The 23,163-nt window shown below is 43.8% G+C and overlaps 1 protein-coding gene across 1 annotated transcript in view; it reads left to right on the top strand.

The window, feature by feature from the left end:
- The first annotated feature begins 1,339 nt into the window (after positions 1 to 1,339).
- The window catches only part of LOC122556129 (choline-phosphate cytidylyltransferase A-like), a 46,686-nt gene continuing 24,862 nt past the window's right edge, over positions 1,340 to 23,163 (top strand). The window contains exons 1-4 of the mRNA XM_043702603.1: positions 1,340 to 1,451; positions 11,864 to 11,992; positions 20,907 to 21,006; positions 22,628 to 22,744. Of these exons, the coding sequence (XP_043558538.1) occupies positions 1,440 to 1,451; positions 11,864 to 11,992; positions 20,907 to 21,006; positions 22,628 to 22,744 (358 nt within the window). The 5' untranslated portion in view covers positions 1,340 to 1,439. The remainder of the gene's footprint in view (positions 1,452 to 11,863; positions 11,993 to 20,906; positions 21,007 to 22,627; positions 22,745 to 23,163) is intronic.

Genomic DNA, 23,163 nt, shown 5'->3' with positions numbered 1-23,163 from the left:
GCCTGACCTACTCTCCCCCAGCATAGTTTACTGTAACCAGTGTTCCCGATGTGATCTTCTCTGCATTGGGGAGACCAAAATTAAACTAACAGAATGTTTCGCTGAGCACCTCAGGCGGGCCCACAGTGGCAGACTGGACCTCCCAGTCACCACCCAGTTTAATTCACCATCCCACTCACTTTCTGACATGACCATCTGTGGCCTCCCCCATTGCCACAATGAATCAAACCGCAAATTGGAGCAACTACACCTCATCTTCTGTTTGGGCCGCCTACAGCCCGGAGAACACAACATTGAGTTCTCCAAGTTCAAATAACCTCCCTCCCCATCCCCGGAGTTCCTTCGCAGCTCCTCCCTGTCCATTTCCTTCCATTCCTCTCAGCCACCAACCAGGTCAGACCCTCTACCTGTCTTCACCTATTCCCACCTCTCCATACTGTCCCCACCACCCCCTTTATCTGCAGCTTCCCTGACACCCATCCCCAGAGCTGAAGCAGGATTACACCCAAAGTGTTGACTTCTCCACCTCCTGATGCTGCCAGGCTTGCTGTGTTCCTCCAGCCTCCAGCCTGTCCATTTTGGATTCCAGCTACTGCAAATTTTTTCATCTCTAAGAATCACAGTCTGTCCAATCCCTCTTTATAATGAAAACTCTCCAACCCAGACAACATTTTGGAAAATTTCCTCTGTGCTCTTTGCAGGGCAATCACGTCCCTGTTATAATGTGGATTCCAGAACTGCACACAGCACTCCAACTGTGGCCTCACTAGACATTGGTGATTAGGGATAGGTTACTTTCTGCAATACTGTGCAGGAGGCCATTCAGCCCTTACCAGCTGGGCAGCTACTTTGCAAAGTGCATGTTAATGTCTGAAGCCTAGCTTAACGATAGTGGGCAGATGGATTTTAGAACCTGAGAATAGTCTGTGGAGGAGGGGGGAGTTGAAGGAAAGGACTGCAGCACCAGGAGAAGGAGCAGCAAAGACTGGGAGGAGTGGCTGGCGTAAGAGGGCGGAGTCAGGGCGGGCCCGGGAGTGGGCGGGTCCGTTCTGCGGGAGGTCGGGGGACCGAGCCTGTGATTGGCTGGACCTGTTGTAGGCGTGGTCAAAGCCCTGGAACTTTAGGTGCGTCGGTTGTGGGCGCGGTCACAGGATTGGCCTGTAATTGGGTGCGTCGGATGTGGGCGGGGTCAATGTGTGGTCGCGTCGTTTGTGGGCGGGGTCGATGCGTGCGGAGGTAAGCTTGTGGGCGTGGTCAGACGGCGGGGTCGGTGATTGGCTTCAGGGCGAGTGGAGCGGGGCGGCGATCTCTTGGGATCGGAACCTTTGTTCGGGCGAGTTCTTCTTCCATCCGTGTGGCGCCTTTCCGGTTCCGGCTCGAGTGTCCGCCCACAAATCGGTCCGTGTTCTGGGATTGACGGGAGGTGGACGGAGAGGCGGATGGAGTGGCGGGTAAGAGGGGTAAAGGTGCTGGCGGTTCTGACGGGCGGTGGAGTCCGTTCACCGGTTGGGCGGTTCCTTACACGCGGCTACACGGAGCGGTGGCGAGTTTGATGTTTGACAACCGGGATCAGCTCCCGTCACTGAGGACCCTTCACCGCCGACCCCCGGGGGTGGGGGAACAATGTCCATTCCCAGGGCCACAGGTCCTCAGAACAACTGCCATTCCCGATACTTACCCCGACCATTGGTGTACTGAGGGAGTGCAGCACTGTCAGAGGATCAGTACTGAGGGAGTGCAGCACTGTCAGAGGATCAGTACTGAGGGAGTGCAGCACTGTCAGAGGGTCATTACTGAGGGAGTGCTGCACTGTCAGAGGGTCAGTACTGAGGGAGGGCAACACTGTCAAAGGATCAGTACTGAGGGAGTGCCGCACTGTCAGAGAGTCCGTACTGTGGGAGTGCAGCACTGTCAGAGGGTCAGTACTGAGGGAGTGCAGCACTGTGAGAGGGTCAAGTACTGAGGGAGTGCAACACTGTCAAAGAGTCAGTAGTGAGGGAGTGCAGCACTGTCAGAGGGTCAGTACTAAGGGAGTGCAACACTGTCAGAGGTTCGGGACTGAGGGAGTGCTGCACTGTCAGAGGGTCAGTACTGAGGGAGTGCAGCACTGTCAGAGGGTCGGGACTGAGGGAGTGCAACACTGCCAGAGGGTCGGGACTGAGGGAGTGCAACACGACCAGAGGGTCGGGACTGAGGGAGTGCAACACTGTCAGAGGGACGGGACTGAGGGAGTGCAACACTGTCAGAGGGACGGGACTGAGGGAGTGCAACACTGTCCGAGTCAGTACTGCGGGAGTGCAACACTGCCAGAGGGTCAAGTACTGAGGGAGTGCAGCACTGCCAGAGGGTCGGTACTGAGGGAGTGCAGCACTGTCAGAATGTCAGGACTGAGGGAGTGCAACACTGTCAGAGGGACGGGACTGAGGGAGTGCAGCACTGTCAGAATGTCAGGACTGAGGGAGTGCAACACTGTCAGAGGGCCGGGACTGAGGGAGTGCAACACTGTCCGAGTCAGTACTGAAGGAGTGCAACACTGTCAGAGAGTCAGTACTGAGGGAGTGCAACACTGTCAGAGGGTCGGGACTGAGGGAGTGCAGCACTGTCAGAGGGTGTGGACTGAGGGAGTGCAGCACTGTCAGAGGGTCAGTACTGAGGGAGTGCAGCACTGTCAGAGGGTCAACACTGAGGGAGTGCCATGCTGTCATGTGAGGACTCAGGTTGGCATGTTGACTAATCAGTTCCCTGATGAAGTTGCTATGGCGTTTGTTTCCACAGTTTCCCCTATTAGTTGTCCTTTTTGTTTAATATGGCAGTCTTTTGGGGCAGACATTGTGTGTGGAATACTTGATCCTGTGACATCATGAATGGTGAGCTGTTGCCCACAATCCTGGGGCTCCATTCATGAGCTCACAAGAATTGCGAGAAAGTGACTTTAGATAGATGCCTGCACGTTGGCTCCTCCCCTAGTATTAGATCTAAATCGATTGACAGCGCAGTGCAACGAAAGAGCCAGCAGTAAGTGTAGACATCTGGGTTTCTGAAGCATCTGAGACTTGGGCAGGGCTGTTTAGTCAGTCATTTAAAGACTTTTCAACAGTTTTAAATTCGTAAGTTTTGTCTACACCCCCAACTGTAGTTCCAGTTGGCTGTTACGCCCACACTGTCTGGCAGCTTCACTGAGGCATACTTTTGTAACTTGTCATTTGCAAATGGTCTGTGGATTTACCATGGTTGATTTAATAGCTAATTATCTCACTGCTATGAACACTTTTTGACAGGGAATGTATGCTTGCTTTGATGAACTCACTCTGTCTTTGAGTTTGGGCTCCTGCAAGTGGTTCATGATGTGCAGGAGCATTGGATGTGTTATTATTTGCAGGAGGTCCCTTGGCTCTGTTGTTGTTTAGAAGATAAATATAACATGCAGTGTTTTTAAAGCATTGCAGCTGCTCTGCATAGGTGCTTGACCGCACACGTCCCAGCAGAGCTACGCTTGCTTTTCCAAAATCGTTCCCACACTGCCAATTCTGTTCTTTTCAAGCGTGGCTACAGTTTACTGTTATAGTTTCAGTAGCATTGCATCTATTTTGCACACAGCATGCTTCCCCAGGTGAAAAGTCCAATGATTTATTTTAATGATTTAGGACCAACGTTTCCTCCAGACACTGAGATGGGTTCTGCTGCTGTTCTGTGCAACTATCGCAGAGGAGTGTTTTACTCACGAGTAGAAAGATAGAAACTTGGAGTCAGACCTAGTCTGCAAGGGGAACCTCCAAAGGTGCAGCTGATCCAGTAATGCATTACCAGTGCAACCTGGATGACATGTTCAGGTCCCTGGACTGTGGTGCTTAACCCATGAATTCTGACTTGATGTCAGCAGAATTAACAAAGTCTTAACAAACAGAAAGAGGAGACAAATGTTCAAACCTGGACTGGAATTGGAGTTTTGTTTGATCTAGTGTGCTGTTTCTCCCTCTCCATCTTTGGGATTAAGCCACTGCTGTGATTGAGTCTGGCATTAGAAATGTAGTGGCAGGGGGTGACTCTGCTAACCTTGTGCTGAAGAAGATCATTCTGTTGTGCTGTAGACTGCAGATAGGTGGTTCATGCATGCAAACTGCATGTGGTTACTCATAGCTGCTTATTTGAATTATCTGAATTTTATTTCAGCACTGAATTACCGCTTTCCTGTTATTCAGCTGATTATGTCATATTCTTGGGTGAATTGAAATATTTTTGAACAGAAGAAATATTATCAGTGTGTTGCAGATATGAGGTGGCTTGACTACGTCAACCTGCAGTCAGATCCTGTTGGAACTCCTGGGCCCAATTTCAGCTTCACTGCCCATTGGGAAAACTGATTGGATCTGGGGCAGCATTGGTTTTACACGTACTCTAATTTTACTGTCAACAAGAACAAGTTGCATTTAAAACATGCTTTTATGGAAGTGCATGGTCCCAAGTGACTACACAGGAGCAGAACTTAACACTGAGTGACAGGGAAAAAAAGCCATAAGGTCAGGTGACCAAAGCAAAGAGGTAGGCTTTATGGAGCATCTTAAAGGAGGCTAATGAGGTAAAGAGCAGACTGGGGAGGCAATTCCACTGTTAGAACCCAGGCAACTGTAGTCACAGCTTAAAGCAAGATGGAAACCGTATGTGAGTAAAGACACAGTCAGCTGAGTTTTGGATGACTTTGAAAGTAATTGAGGGTGAAGCAGAGGAAGCTGGCCAAGAGTTTGTTGGGGTGGTTAAGTCAAGAAGTAACAATGTGGAGAAGGGCTCAATATGAGATGAGCTGAGAGAGGGGCAGAGTTGGTGGTGATACCCCATTGGAAATAAGCAGTCTTAGTGATGGTATCAGTAAGGTCACCTTGCGAATAAGTGATGCCATAGTTTAGTGAAGTCTGGCCCCATCTCAGACAGTTGCCAGTGAGAAAAATGGAGTCTTAGAAACAGAAAATTCTGGAGCAACTCAGCATGCTTGGCTGCATCCAAGGAGAGAAGGAGTCAACGCTCAAGTCTGATATGATTCTTTTTTAGAACTGGAGGGTTTGCTCGCACTGTTCCAACTTTTCACCATTGTAAAGCCACAGGGTTAGTGAGCAAAACTAGTCACTGTCTGACCAGTGAGAGAGAAGATCATCTTAGTTTCCACTTGTGAGTGACACAGCACTGAGTGTTATCTAAACTCAGTCCATGGACAGAAGTGAACAGGAGAGTTCCGTCTCTTAGATTCAGAGACCCTAGACCATGGCGTGAAATACACACAGTCTTTTGCCTAAAGACAGTAGTTAGCTGGAGTTTAGATTGATAGTGAGTTTCTCTGGGATTGCACTTGTCTTGTGGTTTTATTAGCTTTCAGCATAAGTGTGTGAGCTGATGAGTCTTAATATGGTGATCATTATTCTGTCCATTCATGGACCTCGAACATAAGAGTACAAGGATGAGGAACAGGTATTTAGCCCCTCAGACTTATTCTGCCATTCCGTTCGAACAAGGCTGGTCTGGTTGTGTCTCAACGCCGCTTCCATTCAGCATGTCATAAATCCCTTGTCATTCAAACGTACTTCTGTCTCAGCTTAATAATACCACTCATTCTCATTATAAGTTGGGTTTCGAAAACTAAAGTTTTAGTCCAATTGTGGAGGGTTGACTTGTGCAAGAGTAACATTTGGGATGGGTTTTAAATCCATACTCTCATCAACTTGCAATTGTGGAGTTGTGAAGACTATTCCCACCAACCCTATCCACAAAACTAGCACAAGTGGAACCAAATACATGTGCATGTATGACAGAACTAAACAGCTGTCTTCAGTGCTGCACTATTCCATGGTTCTAACAAGTAACTTTGTACCTGGTTGAGTTTGACTTGAGTAGAAAGTGACTGAAAAATGCGAAAAACTTGGAGTTTTAGCTAGTATTTGGTGGTCAGTCTATATCTGAAGTATATGATAAATTAATTCGTTTTCAATCAAAAGTGCAGTGAGTGTCTTTAATCTGAGATTGACCAGTACTTGACTATATAATGTAGTCTATGACCCACCCTTCACTGCTCTTTAGGGAAGAGAAATTCATGGACTTAATGAACCTCGGAGGGAAAGAAAACTCTCCTCATCTCTTTTGGAGATGCCGGTGTTGGATTGGGGTGTACAAAGTTTGAAAAAAATCACACAGCACCAGGTTATAGTCCAACAGGTTTATTTGGAAACGCTAGCTTTCGAAGCGCGGCTCCTTTATCGGGTGATTGAACCACCTGATGAAGGAGCAGCACTCTGAAAGCTAGTGCTTCCAAATAAACCTGTCGGACTATAACCTGGTGTTGTGACTTTTAACTCTCCTCATCTCAGTTTTATATGGCAGATCTCTTCTTTTGAAACTATCCTTTTGTTCTCTACTCCCCTACAAGAGAAATGTAATTTTGGCAATTGGCTTATGAATGTGGCTTTGTTTTGCTACAATACTCTGCATTCACTCTTGAAGATACAGGCGGTACAATGTACAAGGTTGCAATGGCTGGTAAATATAACAGGGCTCCTGTATCAATTAATGTGGAGCTTGCCCCGGTCCTGAGGTGGAGACTCTGCTGCAGTTGCCCTGGCCTACTCGTGGAGACAGCTTACCCAAGAATCTGGTGAGCACGATACGTCAGCAGAAAGAGTCAAGTGCTGTCAAGAGTGGAGAACCATTGGCAGAAGCAAAAAGATAAAACTCAAACAGGACGTGCACAATAAGAGTCTGTGGATTTCAGAAATGCTCCCAGGGATCGTGGGAGTGGTGAACATTTCCTTCCAGATTTCCAACTTCTCAGGATTATAATCAGGAAACGTTTCATTGTGGCTGGCTGCCAAGGTTCGAGAGAAAGAGGGATGATCTGATTCAAGTAAATGGTTAGGTGAGCCCAAGTTGCAATTTTAAATCAACTGCATGTTGAAGGACAAAGCAAAGACTCTGGGAGCTGGGCTGTCATTGGAGCTGGGATGGTGCGCTGTCTTTATTTCCGAGTGTTTAGAAATTCACAAGGAGCAAGTGAGGAAAGCTTGACCCATAAGTGAAATGTTGATAATGCAGCATGAGTTGGGTATCGTTGTTGCTATGAGTTGGGGGCATTCGTGGTTACAGTACAGGCAATGCAGTTGTAAGTATGTGCCCAGCAAAGTTCCCAAACAGTTTCAAGCGATTCCTGAACAGATAATTGGTTTCATGACATTGTTTGAGGGATCACTTGCAACCTTACATACCTAGTAAAGCTACTTTGTTGACCAAATGGTGGCCCACTTTGCCAGAAAACAGTTCCAAGGTGTTGTCATAAGCATTTTGGTGGAATCGTCATTAGGAGAGCACTACCAGAGACCGGAGTTTGGAACAGCGGGCAGTAAATCCCCCTTCACGACTGTACCATAGTTTCAGCTGCATTTTGGTTAGTTTCACTCTATCTTCCTAGTCAGAACATCAAATTAAATTCTCACTGTGGAATCTAAGCTGTCATTCCAGCGCAGTTTGGAGGAAATGTTACCATGTTGAAAATGTTAAACTGATGCCCTGTCTGCCCTCTCGGGCAAATGTAAAAGATTTCCTGCACAATCTCAAAGAAGATTAAGGGTGTTCCTCTGTCTTTACTTCTTAGTCATCATTTTAAACCATGACCTGATAATTTATATAATTTATATAATTGATTACACAACACCAGGTTATAGTCCAATAGGTTTATTTGGAAGCACGAGCTTTCGGAACGCTGCTTTTTCATCAGGTGGCTGTCAATACTTCGAAAGCTAGTGCTTCCAAATAAACCTGTTGGACCATAACCTGGTGTTGTGTGATTTTTAATTTTGTCCACCCTAGTTCAACACTGGCTCCTCTAAATCCTGATAAATTATCACTTATTTCTCTTTGTGAGATGTTGTTGTATTAGTTTGGCCACTATGTTTCAAAATTGCAACAAGCTGATGAGAAAAGTGCGGATTAATTGCTGCGTTTCCTATGTTGCTGAAGTTTATTTTCATTCACAGGATGAGGGCGTCGCTGGCGAGGCAGCTTTTATTGCCTATTAGCACATAAGGATGGCACTTTCCTTCCCAACAGGACATTAGTGAACCAGATGGGTTTTTCTGACAATTGACAATGGTCAACGTTAGATGGCAAAATGCTTAATTGGCTGTAAGGCACATTGAAATTTCTTGAGGTCATTAAGGGTATTATAGAAATGCAAGTCCTTTTCTGCACAGGCAGTCCTTATACTGCAGTTATGATAGTCGACGATTGTATACAGATCTAAAGTGACGTTTTGTTTGAGAAGTGTAGTTGTGAGACTATTTGCAATGTGTGAGATATGCAAAGCTCTTGAGAGAGCAAGCATGTTGAACTCTAAATTCTTAAGCTATTTAATCTTCTTAAATGCAAGATGTTGTGTGTTGCAGGACCTTGCTAGACGTTTGTGCAAGTTATTGTAATATTTATGATGGGGAACAAAATGATGATAATTGTACTGCTCGAAGTATATATAGGCCCCCAGACAAAGGGAGCTGGAAGAGCAAATATAAAGGCAAATTGCTGAGAAGTGTAGAAACAATAGGGCAGTCATGGTAGGATTTTTCAACTACTAAAACTTTAACTGGACCGGTTCAGTGTAAAGGATACAGAGGATCCAAAATAGTTAAATGATCTAAGTGTAGGATAATAAAGGGAGATTGGAGTGTAGTAGAACAGATGGAATTAGGTGATTAACAAGGCAATAAAGATGGCATTAAATGTTGACCCAGCCATTGGCACCCACATTCCATTTACAAATAAAAAAGAGATACTTTAATATCCTACTTTGGCTGAGATCTTGGCTGTAAGAACAGGGAGTTTAGGCTAGAAGTATGGAACCCATTAGTCAGACTGTAGCTGGAGTGCTGCATACAGTTCTGATCACCATATTGTAGGAAAGATGAGATGGTGGTGCAGAGGAGATTAATGAGGACATTGCCAGGCTGGGTGTTGTTTTCTTTTTACAACAAGAAAGCTAAGGAGACGTTCGTATGACATGTATGACAGTATGAAGTGTCCAGATAGATAGCATAGGTAGTAGCTATTTCCATTAGCAGAGAGATGTCTAACCACAGGGGCATAAGTTTAAAGAATTGGCAGAAAGATCAGTGCACTGGCTATTGAGAGTCTGGACCTCAATGCCTGAAGGAGTGTTAAAGGCAGATACCCTCACTGCATTTAAAATTAGATTGGATACACATTTGAAGTGGCGTAATCTACAGGGCTCCGAACTAAAAGTTGGATGATGGAATTAGATTGGATACTTCTTGACGAGCATGGATACAGTGGACTGAATGGTCTCCTTCTCAGCTGCAAATCTTCCTAACTTTCCTATGGACTGAGTGTTAGCCTTGCCCCAGCATTTTATGCAATCAAACCGAAGTCAGAACTCTCAGGTTATAGAGTCATAGAGAGGAATAGCACGCAAACAGACCCTTCGCTCCTCAAGATCCATTCCAGGTACAGGAGGCCCAGGACACCAATAAACTGACACACCCAGTGGCAGTACTGGGGAGTCTGTTGGAGGTGATGACTTCTGAACCAAGAATCCATTTCTGTCCTCAGATGGAGGTGAAGGATCCTCAGCTGCGTTTTTACGAAGTGCAGGGGAGCATGGTTCCTTGGCCAATATTTATCCCTCAGCCACCACCATTTAAGAAGATGGTCAGCTTATTGTCATATGACTGGCTATGAGACCTTGCTGTGCATAAATTGGCTGTTGTATTTCCTGCTTCAAGTGTATTTCATGAGCTGTGAACTGTAGGATGTCCTGAGGTTACAGAAGCAAATTTGTTCTTTTTCGACCTTTGCTCTTTTCCATGCACTGCTCTGTCCCATTTACCGCACCATGACTCAGGACCTCTGTCCCGTGTCTGAATGTGTACTTTCATCCATGCTTTTTCTCACTGGGTCCTTTTAATTACTGTTTACTGAAGGTTAAGTTGTTACATTAGTGTTTGGCGTGGTGCTGATTTGGCCATTGTAATGTGCTGAACAATGTGATCTCGCTTATTATGACACTGATTTGTATTTTACATGGAATCTTTAAGATCATAAAACACCCAAAGGTATGTGGGATGTAGGCCATAAGGACAAATTGCCTTCGAGTTTGATACAGCTGAGGCACCAGTCAGTCTTTTTAAGTAAAAACAAATGTTGCTGGAGAAACTTAGGTTTGACAGCATTGTGAAACAAGGTACAGAGGTAACATTTCAACTCCAATGTGACCGTTCTTCAGAACCCACGTTTCTCCAGCAGTGAAATTCTAGAAATGCCATATGGGGAGTTGAATTTCTCTGCATTGCCTGGATTACTAGTCTGGTAACGCAATATCTAATTCTTGTACCATGTCAAAGGTAACAAGAGTTAAACTGGAACTGAGTATTCTAGTCATTTCATGGTAATTATCGTGCTTGGGAGTGAACCTCTGTGTGAGGGTGAGGCTCTGATTATCCTGGGAGCCACACCTTTGTTATGGCATATGATGGTGTAAAGGAAGTCTTGTAGAAAGTGAGTTGCACCATCTGTTCTGGATCTAGTCCCTAAATTGCTGGAATTAAACAGCTATCCTTACTGTGGTGCATTCAGGATAGAAGTGGTGGAACATTTCAAGCCTGTTGTGAAATTTGAGGCACACGCCTATGCTTTTACTGCTGGTGGTTTTGAAAAAATTAATTTGTGAACATGGGTGTCGCAGGCAGAGTCATTCCTCTCGTTGCCCTTGAGAAGGTGGTGGTGAGCTGCTGCCTTGAACATTTGGGACCATGAATGTATCTGACATGTTATTTATTTTCACATGTATTTTGTTACAAAATGCAGTGACGAGTATAGTATGGTGCCTCTACTTTAAAACACAGTGCCATTTTAAAACACAGAAAAATAAACCAAAACATAGAATATAGAGGCAGAAGAGTAAGGGAATAAAGTTCAACTTTACAGTCCTTCTTGTTAAGTGCTCAGGCATAGGCCTGGAGTGGCCAGCCACCAATCCCCTTGCATGAGTCCTCGCTGGACTTCGCCAATGCAGCTGCCACTGATGCCACCGAGTCCCACATTGGCCTAAACTCTACCCTACCATTGCCGCTGAGAATCTGGGCCACCTCGGCAATGCAGCCGCCGCCAATGCCTTCACTGGATCTCGTACTAGGCCCAAACCTGCCTCCACTGCTGCCTCCATGAGTCTGCATTGGATGCGGATCCAATGGGGAACCCAAACTCCAGTCTGCCACAGCAGCCATGAGTTGATGTTGGGCCAGAAGCTTCCGGAAACCCAAATCACCTCCGATGCCTCTGCCCGAGTCTACATTGGGCTCACCTCATTGTTGTCCCTACGACTAAGCTCTTCACCATAGGTATGTTTAAAAAAAAAGTGGGGTAAAAAGGAAAGAAAGTGGATAAAGCAGACCAGCTCCGTGCTCAGGAGCCCTATTCCATCCCCGCTTGTCATTAATTTATTTAAAAATCTGTTGATGATTCTCCACTGGGGTTTTTGAACTGTGGACGTTGTGTTGTATGATTGACAATCATTTTGTGTTGAGTTTTATATAAAGAACCTAGCTGACTTTCACTCCCTCTCCAGGGAATGGGCAGAGGTTGACCAGACTTCTAACTATGATGGGACCTAGTTGCTGAGTAGAAACTGTTGTTGGAAAATAGGCAGAAGCATGCGCGAGGCGCATAGCTCCTGTGTTGTTTTCAGTTTGGCTGTGCTTGGACCCCCATCTAATCCTTATGGTAATCCGATCTTAAAATACGTTCTTTGTTGCAGCTTTTGTCAATCAGATTAACATCAGAATTTAATTTGTTGATTTGCCTTTATCTGTATTCACTTCAGATGCCTAATGAGATGGAGACGATGCCAATTATTTCCAAATCAAACTCCAGAAAGAGACGGAAGGATGGAATAGGACCCAATGGCACCACTGATGACGACGACGCCAGCCCAATGAAAATTGCACGACCAGTACGTATGGAGACAGTAGCCCACTTACAATGATCTAACACAGGGGCCTAACAAAACATCATTGTGCAGTATAATTGTGGGTTATACTGATATAAGATGTTAGGATTAATTTCAGGAAGCTTATAGCAGTGGGTTATTTACCTGACGATAATTTAGCTTTGCTTTATTTATTGCTTAAAGATTCACAGCCATTTATGCTCCTCGTCGACATATCTTTGTTTCCTTCTTCCTTGCATTCTTATCCAGCCTCCCCTTAAGTCTGAAGAAGGGCTCATGCCCGAAACGTCAATTCTCCTGCTCCTTGGATGCTGCCTGACCTGCTGCGCTTTTCCAGCAACACATTTTCAGCTCTGATCTCCAGCATCTGCAGTCCTCACTTTTCCCCTTAAGTGTGTCTGTTCTGGATACATCAGTCACATTTTACAGCAGGCTCCACATTCTCATCGTTCCGAAGTACTTTCTTTTAAAACCCAGTACTGGGTTTTCGATTGGCTGTCATGGCCTGTAGAATTGGTATTTCCTCACATTTGGAAACAACTTGTTGATCTGTGCTATCAAACTCATTCATAATTTTAAAAACCTGCCCAAGGCCATCTCTCTTTTTTTCCTATAGGAAAGGACGCTAGCTTGTTCCTCCTTCCCTGTTCTTTGTACATCTCAGTTGTAATAGCATCCTTGTGAACCCTTCTCACACCTTCCCTTCCTCATTTTATAATACAGAGACCAATCCCCCTCAGTGGTCTAGCCAAAGTTCAATGCATACAAACATATGAATATATGAATTAAGAGTAGGTCACTTGGCTCCTTGAGCCTGCTTCATCGCTCAATGATATCATGGTCGATCAGGTCACTCCATTTTCCTATCTACCTCTGATAACCTTTCACCAACCCTCCACCGCACACAAGTTTAACATAATTCTTCTTCTCTCACTAAGGATGACCCCCCACCCCGGCTCCCAATGGTTTGTTTGCTTTATTATCCATTGCTGTTTTGTGATTTGCATGCCAATAGCTCAACATCTCTGTTCCTCAAACTCATTTGGACCTATTGTTCATGCTGTGTATGACCTCCCCCAGTTCTTCCTGCCAAAATATGCCAGCTCACAGTTATCAATGTTCAAATGAATGTGCTAATTACACACATGTTCTGAAACTTTATCATTGTCTTTCAAAATCCAATATGTTGTGCTTCAGTTTGCAGTGAATTCTGTCCATGGTTCAGTTATTACATGGTTTTGTTCTCATTGGACCCCAGTGACTCTGTTATAATGGACTCCCACTGCATTTATTGCATTTTGTTTCTCTTGTTAGCTACACCCCCATTTTTGTGTCATGTGCAAATTTTGGAATTATGCTTTTGAATGATTGGTTTACTTGCAAGTTCCAAATACCTATCAACCTTTCTGTCCACTCCACCATTCGATAGAATGGTCGATCTGAATTCTGAGTCTAAAACATTCACTTTAATGGTGAACAATAATGGAATGTCAATTTCTACACCTTGCCAATCTGATGAGTTACCCTTACCACTGCTCACTCATAGACTTGCTTTCACAGACTTTCTCACTGACTCTCTCATCTGAGAGGACAGGTGAGACCTCAGTTTAACATCTCATCCAAAAGAAATCTAATGCTGTGGCATTCCCTCAGCAGAGTGAGAGCTTGGACTTTTGTGCTCAAATCTCTGGAAGTGAAAATGCTACCCTGAGCTGTGACTAACACTGGGCAGCTAGTGTCCATAGATTGCTGGACACTGAGCAAACAATCTGCTCAGGAGAGGAGAGAACAAAAGATGTTTTCACTCGGTATGCAAGTTGCTGACTTTTTGTGATAAGGCTATTTTTGAAAGTGCAACCACCCTTAAAACACAACTCTAATTGTTCTTCCACTGTGTGTTGACATTAGGTTCAAGTGTAGAATTTGTGACAAGCGTTCACAACAGAATGTTCCCTATTTTTATGAATTATCAATATGTACGGGATTATGGAACATTCTGACACTGACACGAGCTTTTTGGCCCAACTACTTCACTTGAACCCACCCTGCCCCTCATTAAATTTTTAAAAATGTGTTCATGGGTTGCTAGTGTAGCTGGTAAAGCCAATCGTTATTGTTCATCCTTGACTGCCCTTGAGAAGATGGTGGTGAGTTGCCTTGGACCCTTACAGTCCAAGTGGTGTGGTTATACCCACAATGCTGTTGTGGAGGGATTTCATTTCCAGAAATGATCTATGAATGGTGATATAATTCCATATTGGGTATTATCTATGATTTGGGGGGAGCTTGGAACTGGTGGTATTCTTATGTGCCTGTGGTAGAGGCCACAGTTCCTAAAGGATTGTACAAGCAACCTTAATGCATTACATATTGGATCTTGCAGATGGTGCACGCTGCCACTGTGTGCCAGTAGGGGAGAGCGGTAATGTTGAAGTTGCTGCTGATCAAGTGAGCTGCTTTGACATGGAGGGCGTTAAGCTGGTTTTTTTAAGTATTATTACTGCTGCACTCAACCAGAAATGCGGATTGAAGTCACTTATGATAACTGTGTTGCCATGTTCTAAGCTTCTCTCTCCTAATTAATACCATGCCATACTGTCACTAATATTTGGTGGCCTATAAAGACCTCCAGTCAAAGTCTGCTGTCCTTTGCTGTTTCTTAGCTCCACCAAAACAATCCAAACTTTGTTCCTGCACTCTGAAATTCTCCCTTGCAAATGAACTTATGCCATTCCTTATTAGTAATGCTAAGTGACCTCTTCCTTTTTAGTTTTCCTAAATGTTGATTTCCTGGGATATTCAATTCTTAATCTTGGTCACTCTGTAGCTATGTCCCTGTAATGGCACTTAAATTGTATCCATTTGCCTCAGTGTGTGCATTTGGATCATTCAGATCCTTTAGCAAGTGATGCTCAATGGGAATCAGTAATATGCCGGCTCAGTCAGCAAAGCCAACGTTCTGTACATAAATAAAAAATAAATCCATCTGTCTTGAATTTTTCTTCATTCAGTTCTTTTAATACCTGTCATTGCTTTGTCTGTCTTCTTTCTTTGTTTGCTACTCTTCAACTTCCTTTTAGTAATTTTGCTTCTTTGAATTGAAACACTCTTAGGTTCACATCTCCCTGCCAATCCAGTTTCGCTCCCTAACAACACTAGCAAATCTCCCTGTGAGGATGTTTGGTCCTGGTCCTGCCAAAATACAGCCTGTCCATCTTGTATTGATCCCAATGCCACAAATCTGATGCCCTCCCTCCTACACCAGGTCACATGTTCAGATTTTTTAATTCTCCAGTTTTTATGCTCACTAGCATGTGGGACTGAGAGTAATCCTGAGATTGCGACTTTGGGTGTCCTCCTTTTCCAGTTTCCGACCTCGATTCCTGTGTTTGCTTTGAAGATCTAATTCAACTTTCCACCTAAGTTATTGTTATCATTGTGAACCATGGGCTTTGGCTCTTCACTGTCCCTAGAAGTGTAGCCTATAGCAGTTCTGTGATATCCATGATCTTGTTCCAGGGAACAACCTCTGCCAAGTTTTAGTTTAAATCCTCCTCAATAGCATGAGCAAATCAGTCTGTAAAAACTTGGCCCTAGTCTGTTGAAGTACAACATGTCTGATTTGTAAAGGTTGCCTCTGCCCAAGAGATAGTCCAAATGTCCCAGCAATTTATGGCACACATCCTGTACTCCTCTGCTACCCTGCCTGCTCGCCCGCCCACTATATACAGGTTTACGCTGTCACACTTGAGTTATAGAGTTATAAAGCACAGAAACAAACCCTTTGGTCCAATTTATCCATGCTGACCAGATATCCTAAGTTAACCTAGTCCCATTGGCCCATATCCCCCTCAACCCTGCCTATTCATGTACTCCTCTAGATGCCTTTTAAATGTTATTATTTTACCAGCCTCGATCATACTCCTCTGACAGCTCATTCTATACTCACAGCACCCTCTGTGTGGAAAAAATTGCCCATTAGGTCCCTTTTAAATCTTTCCCCTCTCACCTTAAACCTCTGCGGTCTAGTAATGGATTCGACCACCCTGAAGAAAAGAACCTGTTTATTCACCCTATCTGTGCCCCTCATGATTTTATAAACCTCTATAAGGTCAGCCCTCAGCCTCAGATACTCCAGGGAAAACAGCTCCAGATTACTTAGCCGTTCCCTAAAACTAAAACCCTCTGAGTCTCAGTCTTTCCCTCTCTCTCTCTCATGCGCACGCTTTCCCTTTCACGTGCACAGTTTCAAGGCCAATTGTCAAAAGTGATGAATTATGGTCCCACGTGAAGTTTTAATGAGATTTAATGACCCATCATGTTGCTTACATATGGGGTATTGTTGAGCAATCCATGGGATCTAACTTGATCTCTGCTATTTGATGTGTTCTTTGGGATGTACAGTTGCAAATTGTTACCCATGTTTACCTCATGTCAATACTGAATGTTAGATATGAAGTCTGTGGAAAGATTAGATTACCATTCCAACTGTGCTCAAATTTATAGTTGTTCATTCAGAAACATGGAATCTTGTGGCCTTATCCTCTTAGTAGGTGTCTGGGATTTCACACTTTGTCCACTTTTAAAGAAAATGTTACTGGCCCCTAGCTCAATCATAACATAAGTTTCGTGTTTGTTTTGGTGACAGGTTGCAGAAATGTCTTTGTTTCCCTAAATATTGAAACTCCTATTACTATTCTATGCACCATCATTTTTTCTTGGGTCCGTCTCCAGTGTTGCTGGACTTGGCACTGGCTGCACTCCACAGATAACTGTCATTTTCTTCAGCAATCAGAAATGAATCTTGGAGAGTGAGGTATACTCTAGAGACTCTTGCCTCTTTCTACTTGATTCCTTCACAGTTCCCCATTCCCCATCTCCTTGCACACTCCAAAGATGTAGTTAAATGCATCTATATGCTTGGTATTCACATCCGCACCTGTGCTTGAGCTGCTCCAATATATGACACACTCTGCATTTTTATCCAAGAGCATTCTGAAATTCCCTAATAGCACAGGCCATACTCACGAGCTTGGAACTCCTCTACCGATTAGATGATCATCCTTGTTACTTAAGTGAGACTTACTGGCTGCTCAATTCTGTTGCCATCACATAAATGAAGGACAACTCAATACTTAATCTTTTTTTTTATAAAATGCAATTTTAATTTCCCAGTTACTTAGATTAACTATCCAGAAAAGGAGAAAGGGAAACATGGCTATGTGGTTAAAACTCAGTCTTTTAAGATAATATTCAATTCCTGTATTCTTGATACCAACATGCATAACCTCACTATCTTCCATCAGCCAAGTGTTTGCCCAGTCTCTTAACTTGTCTACCTTGCTTTATAGACTCTGCCATCTTCATTACTCCCCTTCCTACCTATTTTTGTGTAATCTGCAAATTCGGATACAGTGTATTCATTTTCCCCATCTAAGTCATTAATATATTGTAAATTCAAGCAGGATAGAAAAAGAGAAAACAATGGATATAATGTTTTTTGGATTTTCAGATTCCATACATTATGCTACTTAGAATACCCCATAATGTTAGAGGTGGTTTGCTAGCATGGATAGAACATTGACTGGCTAATAGAAGCCATGATGTAGCGATGCTGGTGTTGGATTGGAGTGGACAAAGTCAGAAGTCACGTGACACCAGGTTGTAGTCGAACAGGTTTATTTAAACTCACAAGCTTTCAGAACACTCCACCTGATGAAGGAGAAGCACTCCGAAAGCTTGTGATTTTAAATTATAACCTGGTGTCACATGACTTCTGACTTTAACTAATAGAAGACGGAGTTGAGATAGGGGGACTATTTTCAGGATGGCAACCTGTAATTTGTGGAGTGCTGTAGAGATCAGTGCTGGGACCAGAGCTATTTACAATATAGATCAATGATTTTAGATTTGAAAAATGAATACTGGTAGCCACTTTTGCAAATGACAAAAACAAAGTAAGGACACCATAGCCCCAGAGGACCAAAGCTCTTCTCTCAGTGCCTGGTGATGAATTTAACCCGAGGGTCACCACACCTCTGCTGAGGCATGAGATTAAGGTGAAAGGACCTTCATGGTTACCTCAGCTGGTCTGGGAAACGAACCCATTCTGTTGGCATCACTCTGCATCACAAACCAGCTGTCCAGCCAACTGAACTAACCAAACTCCATAAAAATAGCTCCAGAAGACCATAGAGATGCTCTCTCATCAGAGAAAGTGAGATGACAGGTGGTGGTTTAACCTGAGGATCACCAATTCTCAGGTGAGAGTGAGGAGAAGGAGGAAGGACTATCATGGTAAACTCAGCCAGGATGAAATAGAACTCATGCTATTGGTATCTCAGTATCGCAAACGAGCCATTGGCCAACTGAGCTAACTAACTTCCATCACTCAGTTAAGAAATAGGTGAGAAGGCAAATAGCGAGGATGACAAAGTAATTGCAGAGTCGACTTGTTAAGTATGAGAGACATTCCTGATGAAGGGCTTATGCCTGAAATGTCGACTCTCCTATTCCTCGGATGTTGCCTGACCTGCTGTGCTTTTCCAGAGCCACACTTTTCGACTCTGGTTAATCATGAGAGCGGATGGAATGGAATGTGGGTAAATGTGAGATTGTGTGCGTTTTGGCAGGAAGAATAGAGAAACTAAACATTATTTGAATGGAGAAGGACTGCAGAAAGCTGCAGAACAGATGGATTTGGGAATCCTTGTGCATTAATCCCAAAAAGCTAGCATATGCGCTCACCAGCTAATAGGGAAGGCACGTGGAATGTTAGTCTTTATTTCAAAAGTATGGAAATCTTGTTAAAGCTACACGAGGCACTGGTCTAACCACAGCTGGAATTCTGAGAGTAGGTTTGGGCTTCTTATCTACGGAATGATATACTGGCATAGGTGCAATCCAGAGAAGGTTACTAGGTTGATGCCAGGAATGAGGAGGGGATTGAGTAGGTTAGACCTGTCCTAATTGGAGTTTAAAAAAGTGAAAGGTGACCTTATTGAAACCTACAAGATTCAAGCATAAATACAAGGGTTTATGCGGGAACGTTGTTTCCCTTTTTGGGAGAGTATAGGACCAGGAGGCATAAACTCAGAATAAGCTGCTGCCATTTAAGGAGGAATATCTTCTCCCCAGGTCGTAAATTTGTGGAATTCTTTACCATAGAATGTTGTAGAAGTTGGTTTGTTAATTATGTTCAAGGCTGAGATCCCCAGATTTTTAATCTTTAAGGGAATCAAGGGCGATGGGGGCAAAAAGGCACAAAAGTGGAGTTGAGGATTGTCAGATCAGCTGTGATCTCATCGAATGGAGGAGCAGATTTGATGGACTGAATGGCCTGGTATAATTATGGTTTGATTTTGTTTTTCTTTCACTTTTTCAAGCTCTATACCCAAATTCGCTCCAGCCCTCGATTTTCTTCACTAAGTGAAGTGTCCCAAGCATAGGCATCTACTTATCTTCTCCCTGGTGCTCCTGTTTATTTCAGGTTTGCTGCTCTTTCTGATTCCCTCCACTGGATCTATAGATGTTGAATAGGCTTTGGGGTTTCAGGAGGTCAATTACTTGCTGAAGATGTCTAATGTCTGACCTGCCAGTGTTTATGGGATTGTCCAGTTCAGTTTTTAGTCAATGGTGACTGCTGTCCACCAGGAGATTGAATTAATGGATGCTTGATAGCCTTAAAAATAATTTATCGATTTATGTTACATCAAGAGTTACCATGAGGGAAATCTGGTCTTTAGCTATCTGCTTTGTAGAGAGAGTTTTCTACCTGTCCTTTCATTCTCTGTTTAAATTTAACCCCTCCTGTTGTAATTTAACATGTTATGACCCTTTGCTGATCAGATTCTCAATGTATTGGTTCTTGATGAGTTGCTTTCCTGATTGTTATCAGTTACAGGTTAGTTCAACCAATCTAGACGTAGCAGTGAAAGGCTTGGACGAAAACCGTCAACCTATTAAGTCTGTGTCTTCATTTAATTTGATTGGTCCATTTACTTGCCATTGCTGCATATTCTTGAAAACCCTTACCTAACAAAAAATACTTTGTTCTGTCCTGAGAGTTTCTATTGACCCTCTGCATCCACAATCCATTCAGAGAGAGAGAGAGAGAGAGAAAAAACGTGTGTTTCAGGTTACCAGTACTCTTCGTGTGAGGAAATACATCCCAATATCACTGTTGAGTAGCTCAATTCTAATTTTAAGGTTATTCCCCCCATCCTATTCTTGATTCTTCTCATTTGAGAAAATTGTTTCTCCGCTTCTTATTTTGACCTTACAATTGGATCACTCCTCTGTCTTTCCCAGGGCATTTCACACAATATTGAATTTGTTCACTAAATGAGGTCTTACCAATGCCGTAAACTGAAGCATCAGTTCCAATATCTCAACTTTACAATCTGTCACCCCTCCCCTCCTCATGAAAAAGGTCAACGCAGATGAAGGTGAGGAGAACTTGTCAGTGACTGACCATAACCTCCTGATGCTTTTATAGCACAAAAGATGGAAAGTTAATTTACTGTGCAAAATCATGTGCAAGTCTTAAGAGTACAGTGCCTGTTATCAGTATTTGTCAGTCTCTAGCGTCACAGGTTTCTCCTCTCAATGGCCTTTTGCCTTCATTGAAGAAGCTACCCTATGATCACTGCCATCTCCACACTTGCTTTTTTGCTGCTTGGCACTGCTAATGATTGGCTGACAGGAGGGCAGCTCCCACAGTTTCTTGTCTGGCTGCATCTTGATGGTGTTCCTGAGAGTGATGGTTTTGCAGAGTTGGCTCTTAGTGGATTCAAGTAATGGAGTCTCTTTCTTTGGGCAATTCCCTGGGGTCCTGAAGGCCGGTTAGTTAATTCTAATTCCTGAAATGGAGTCCTGCCAGTGACCAGGTTCCCCCTCTGCACTGTTTCCATTACAGACCCTCTCGCAGCCGGCACCCTTTGCAGACGAGAATGGAGTGAAGAGCAGCAAGCCATATGAACGTGTGACATTGGAAGAAGCAAAGATTGGGACTCCCCGTGAGTATGGAAAGCACTGCCATTGTCCACAACTTGCTGCCCTCTCTTTCCTTCACCAAAATATACTTTGTGGAAGAATAAGGTGGGAGGGGGAAGTCGTCTAATTTAAAGCGTAGGCTGCTCTTGGAATAATTCCGTTTATTCTGGACACCAGACCCCAGGAACAATAACCTGACTGTGGAGAATATGTCGCAGATTCACTAAAATAGTGCTGGGGCTAAAAGGATTGCATTATGACCATAGGTTGCACAGATATGATTGCATTCCCTTCAATAGAGAAGGGATGATGATGATCAAATTTACACAGTGAAGGGATTCAATAGGGTACATGAAAAATCATTTTCTGTGATGGCTGGAGCTCAGTGCAAGGGGACATAAACCCAAAGCCTTTTCAATGGTGATGGCAGAAAACACTTATTGATTAAAAAGTTTTGGAAACTCCACCTCAGAAAACTGTTGAAGCTGTGAGTTAGATAATTGTTTCAGAAGTGCAATTGATTTTTGGCAGATAAAAGTAATAAGGGGTATAAAATCATGGCCTCTTGTTCTTGTGTTGTTCTGACCAAACTCTATGTCAAGCAATGGAGATTTGAGATGGGTAAGCAAACTGGCGAGGGAATTTTGATTTGGTAACGAGGCTGTGGGGATGCAGAAAGCTGTTGACTTTTTAGTTTAATGTGCAGCAGCTCACCAGCACCGTCTTCAGGGTAATTAGGGATAGACAATGAATGCTGGGCCGAGATTAGAGTGGTGCTGGAAAAGCACAACAAGTCAGGCAGCATCCAAGGAGCAGGAAAATCGACGTTTCGGGTAAAAGCCCTTCATCAGGCAATAAAGCCTGATGAAGGGCTTTTGCCCGAAACGTTGATTTTTCTGCCCCTCGGACGCTGCCTGACCTGCTGTGCTTTTCCAGCACCACTCTAATCTAGGCTCTGGTTTCCAACATCTGCAGTCCTTGTTTTTACCTAATGAATACTGGGCCAACCAGCAATGCTCCCACTGCCTTAAATATTTTTTTTTAAATGTACTGGGAACCACCAAATGAAGTAATTTTTTTGTTCAGTGATGGAGAAGTTGCAACATTTGTCAATCCCTTGGTCCTGTAGTGTAGTGGTTATGTTATTGGTCTAATAATTCCAAGGGAAGGGCAAAGGAGATTCAAGTTCATATTCCATCACAGCAACTTTTTATCAATTATTGTCATGAAACTGCAATACTGTCCTAATTAACAATTACATCGGTCATCCTTGCTCAGTCAGGTCTATGTGGAGCTGAGAATCGCAATCAGTCATGCAGTTATTGAATGATGGAGAAGCACAAAGGGCCAAATGTCCTACTTTTTGCTTCCTTTGTTCCTGTGCACCACTCCAAATCAGCAGCGAGTGCCCTCGGAAGTTTCACAAAGGCTGCTCACCACCACCACCTCAAAAGAGAAGAAGACTGGGCATCAAATGCTGGGTGTACTGATGGCATTCAGACTCCAAGAATCATATAGTGATGAAACATAGTAGAAGGACACTTGGCCCATTCTGCACATACTGAGAATTATTGGAACCAGATGATGATGATGACGACAATAAGATGAAACACTGTGCAAATGAAAATCTCTCTTCTGCTTCAGTGGATCGCCCAGTTCGAGTGTATGCTGATGGAATCTTCGATCTTTTTCATTCGGGACATGCACGGGCCCTGATGCAGGCCAAGAGTCTTTTCCCAAACACACATCTAATCGTAGGAGGTAAGGATTATCCTTGTGAATGATTATTGTCTTATTAATACTTCTTACTGATTGACTTATATTGGAAAAAGGGGTCCTCCTTAAAACTAAATTATTTTTGTATTTTTTACTTGGAATTTTCTGCGTGGCCCGAGTGTTATAGCAGTAACTAGCCTCCGTAAGTACAAAGAGAACTCTAGTATATAGAACTGAAAATGTGTTGCTGGAAAAGCGCAGCAGGTCAGGCAGCATCCAAGGAGCACGAGAATCGACGTTTCGGGCATAAGCCCTTCTTCAGGAAGGAGGAGAGTGTGTCCAGCAGGCTAAGATAAAAGGTAGGGAGGAGGGACTTGGGAGAGGGGCGTTGGAAATGCGATAGGTGGAAGGAGATCAAGGTGAGGGTGATAGGTCAGATTGGGGTGGGGGCGGAGAGGTCCTCA

This window comes from Chiloscyllium plagiosum, chromosome 13 (assembly GCF_004010195.1).
Source record: "Chiloscyllium plagiosum isolate BGI_BamShark_2017 chromosome 13, ASM401019v2, whole genome shotgun sequence".
NCBI lineage: Eukaryota > Metazoa > Chordata > Chondrichthyes > Orectolobiformes > Hemiscylliidae > Chiloscyllium > Chiloscyllium plagiosum.
This window is presented reverse-complemented; position numbering and strand designations above follow the sequence as displayed.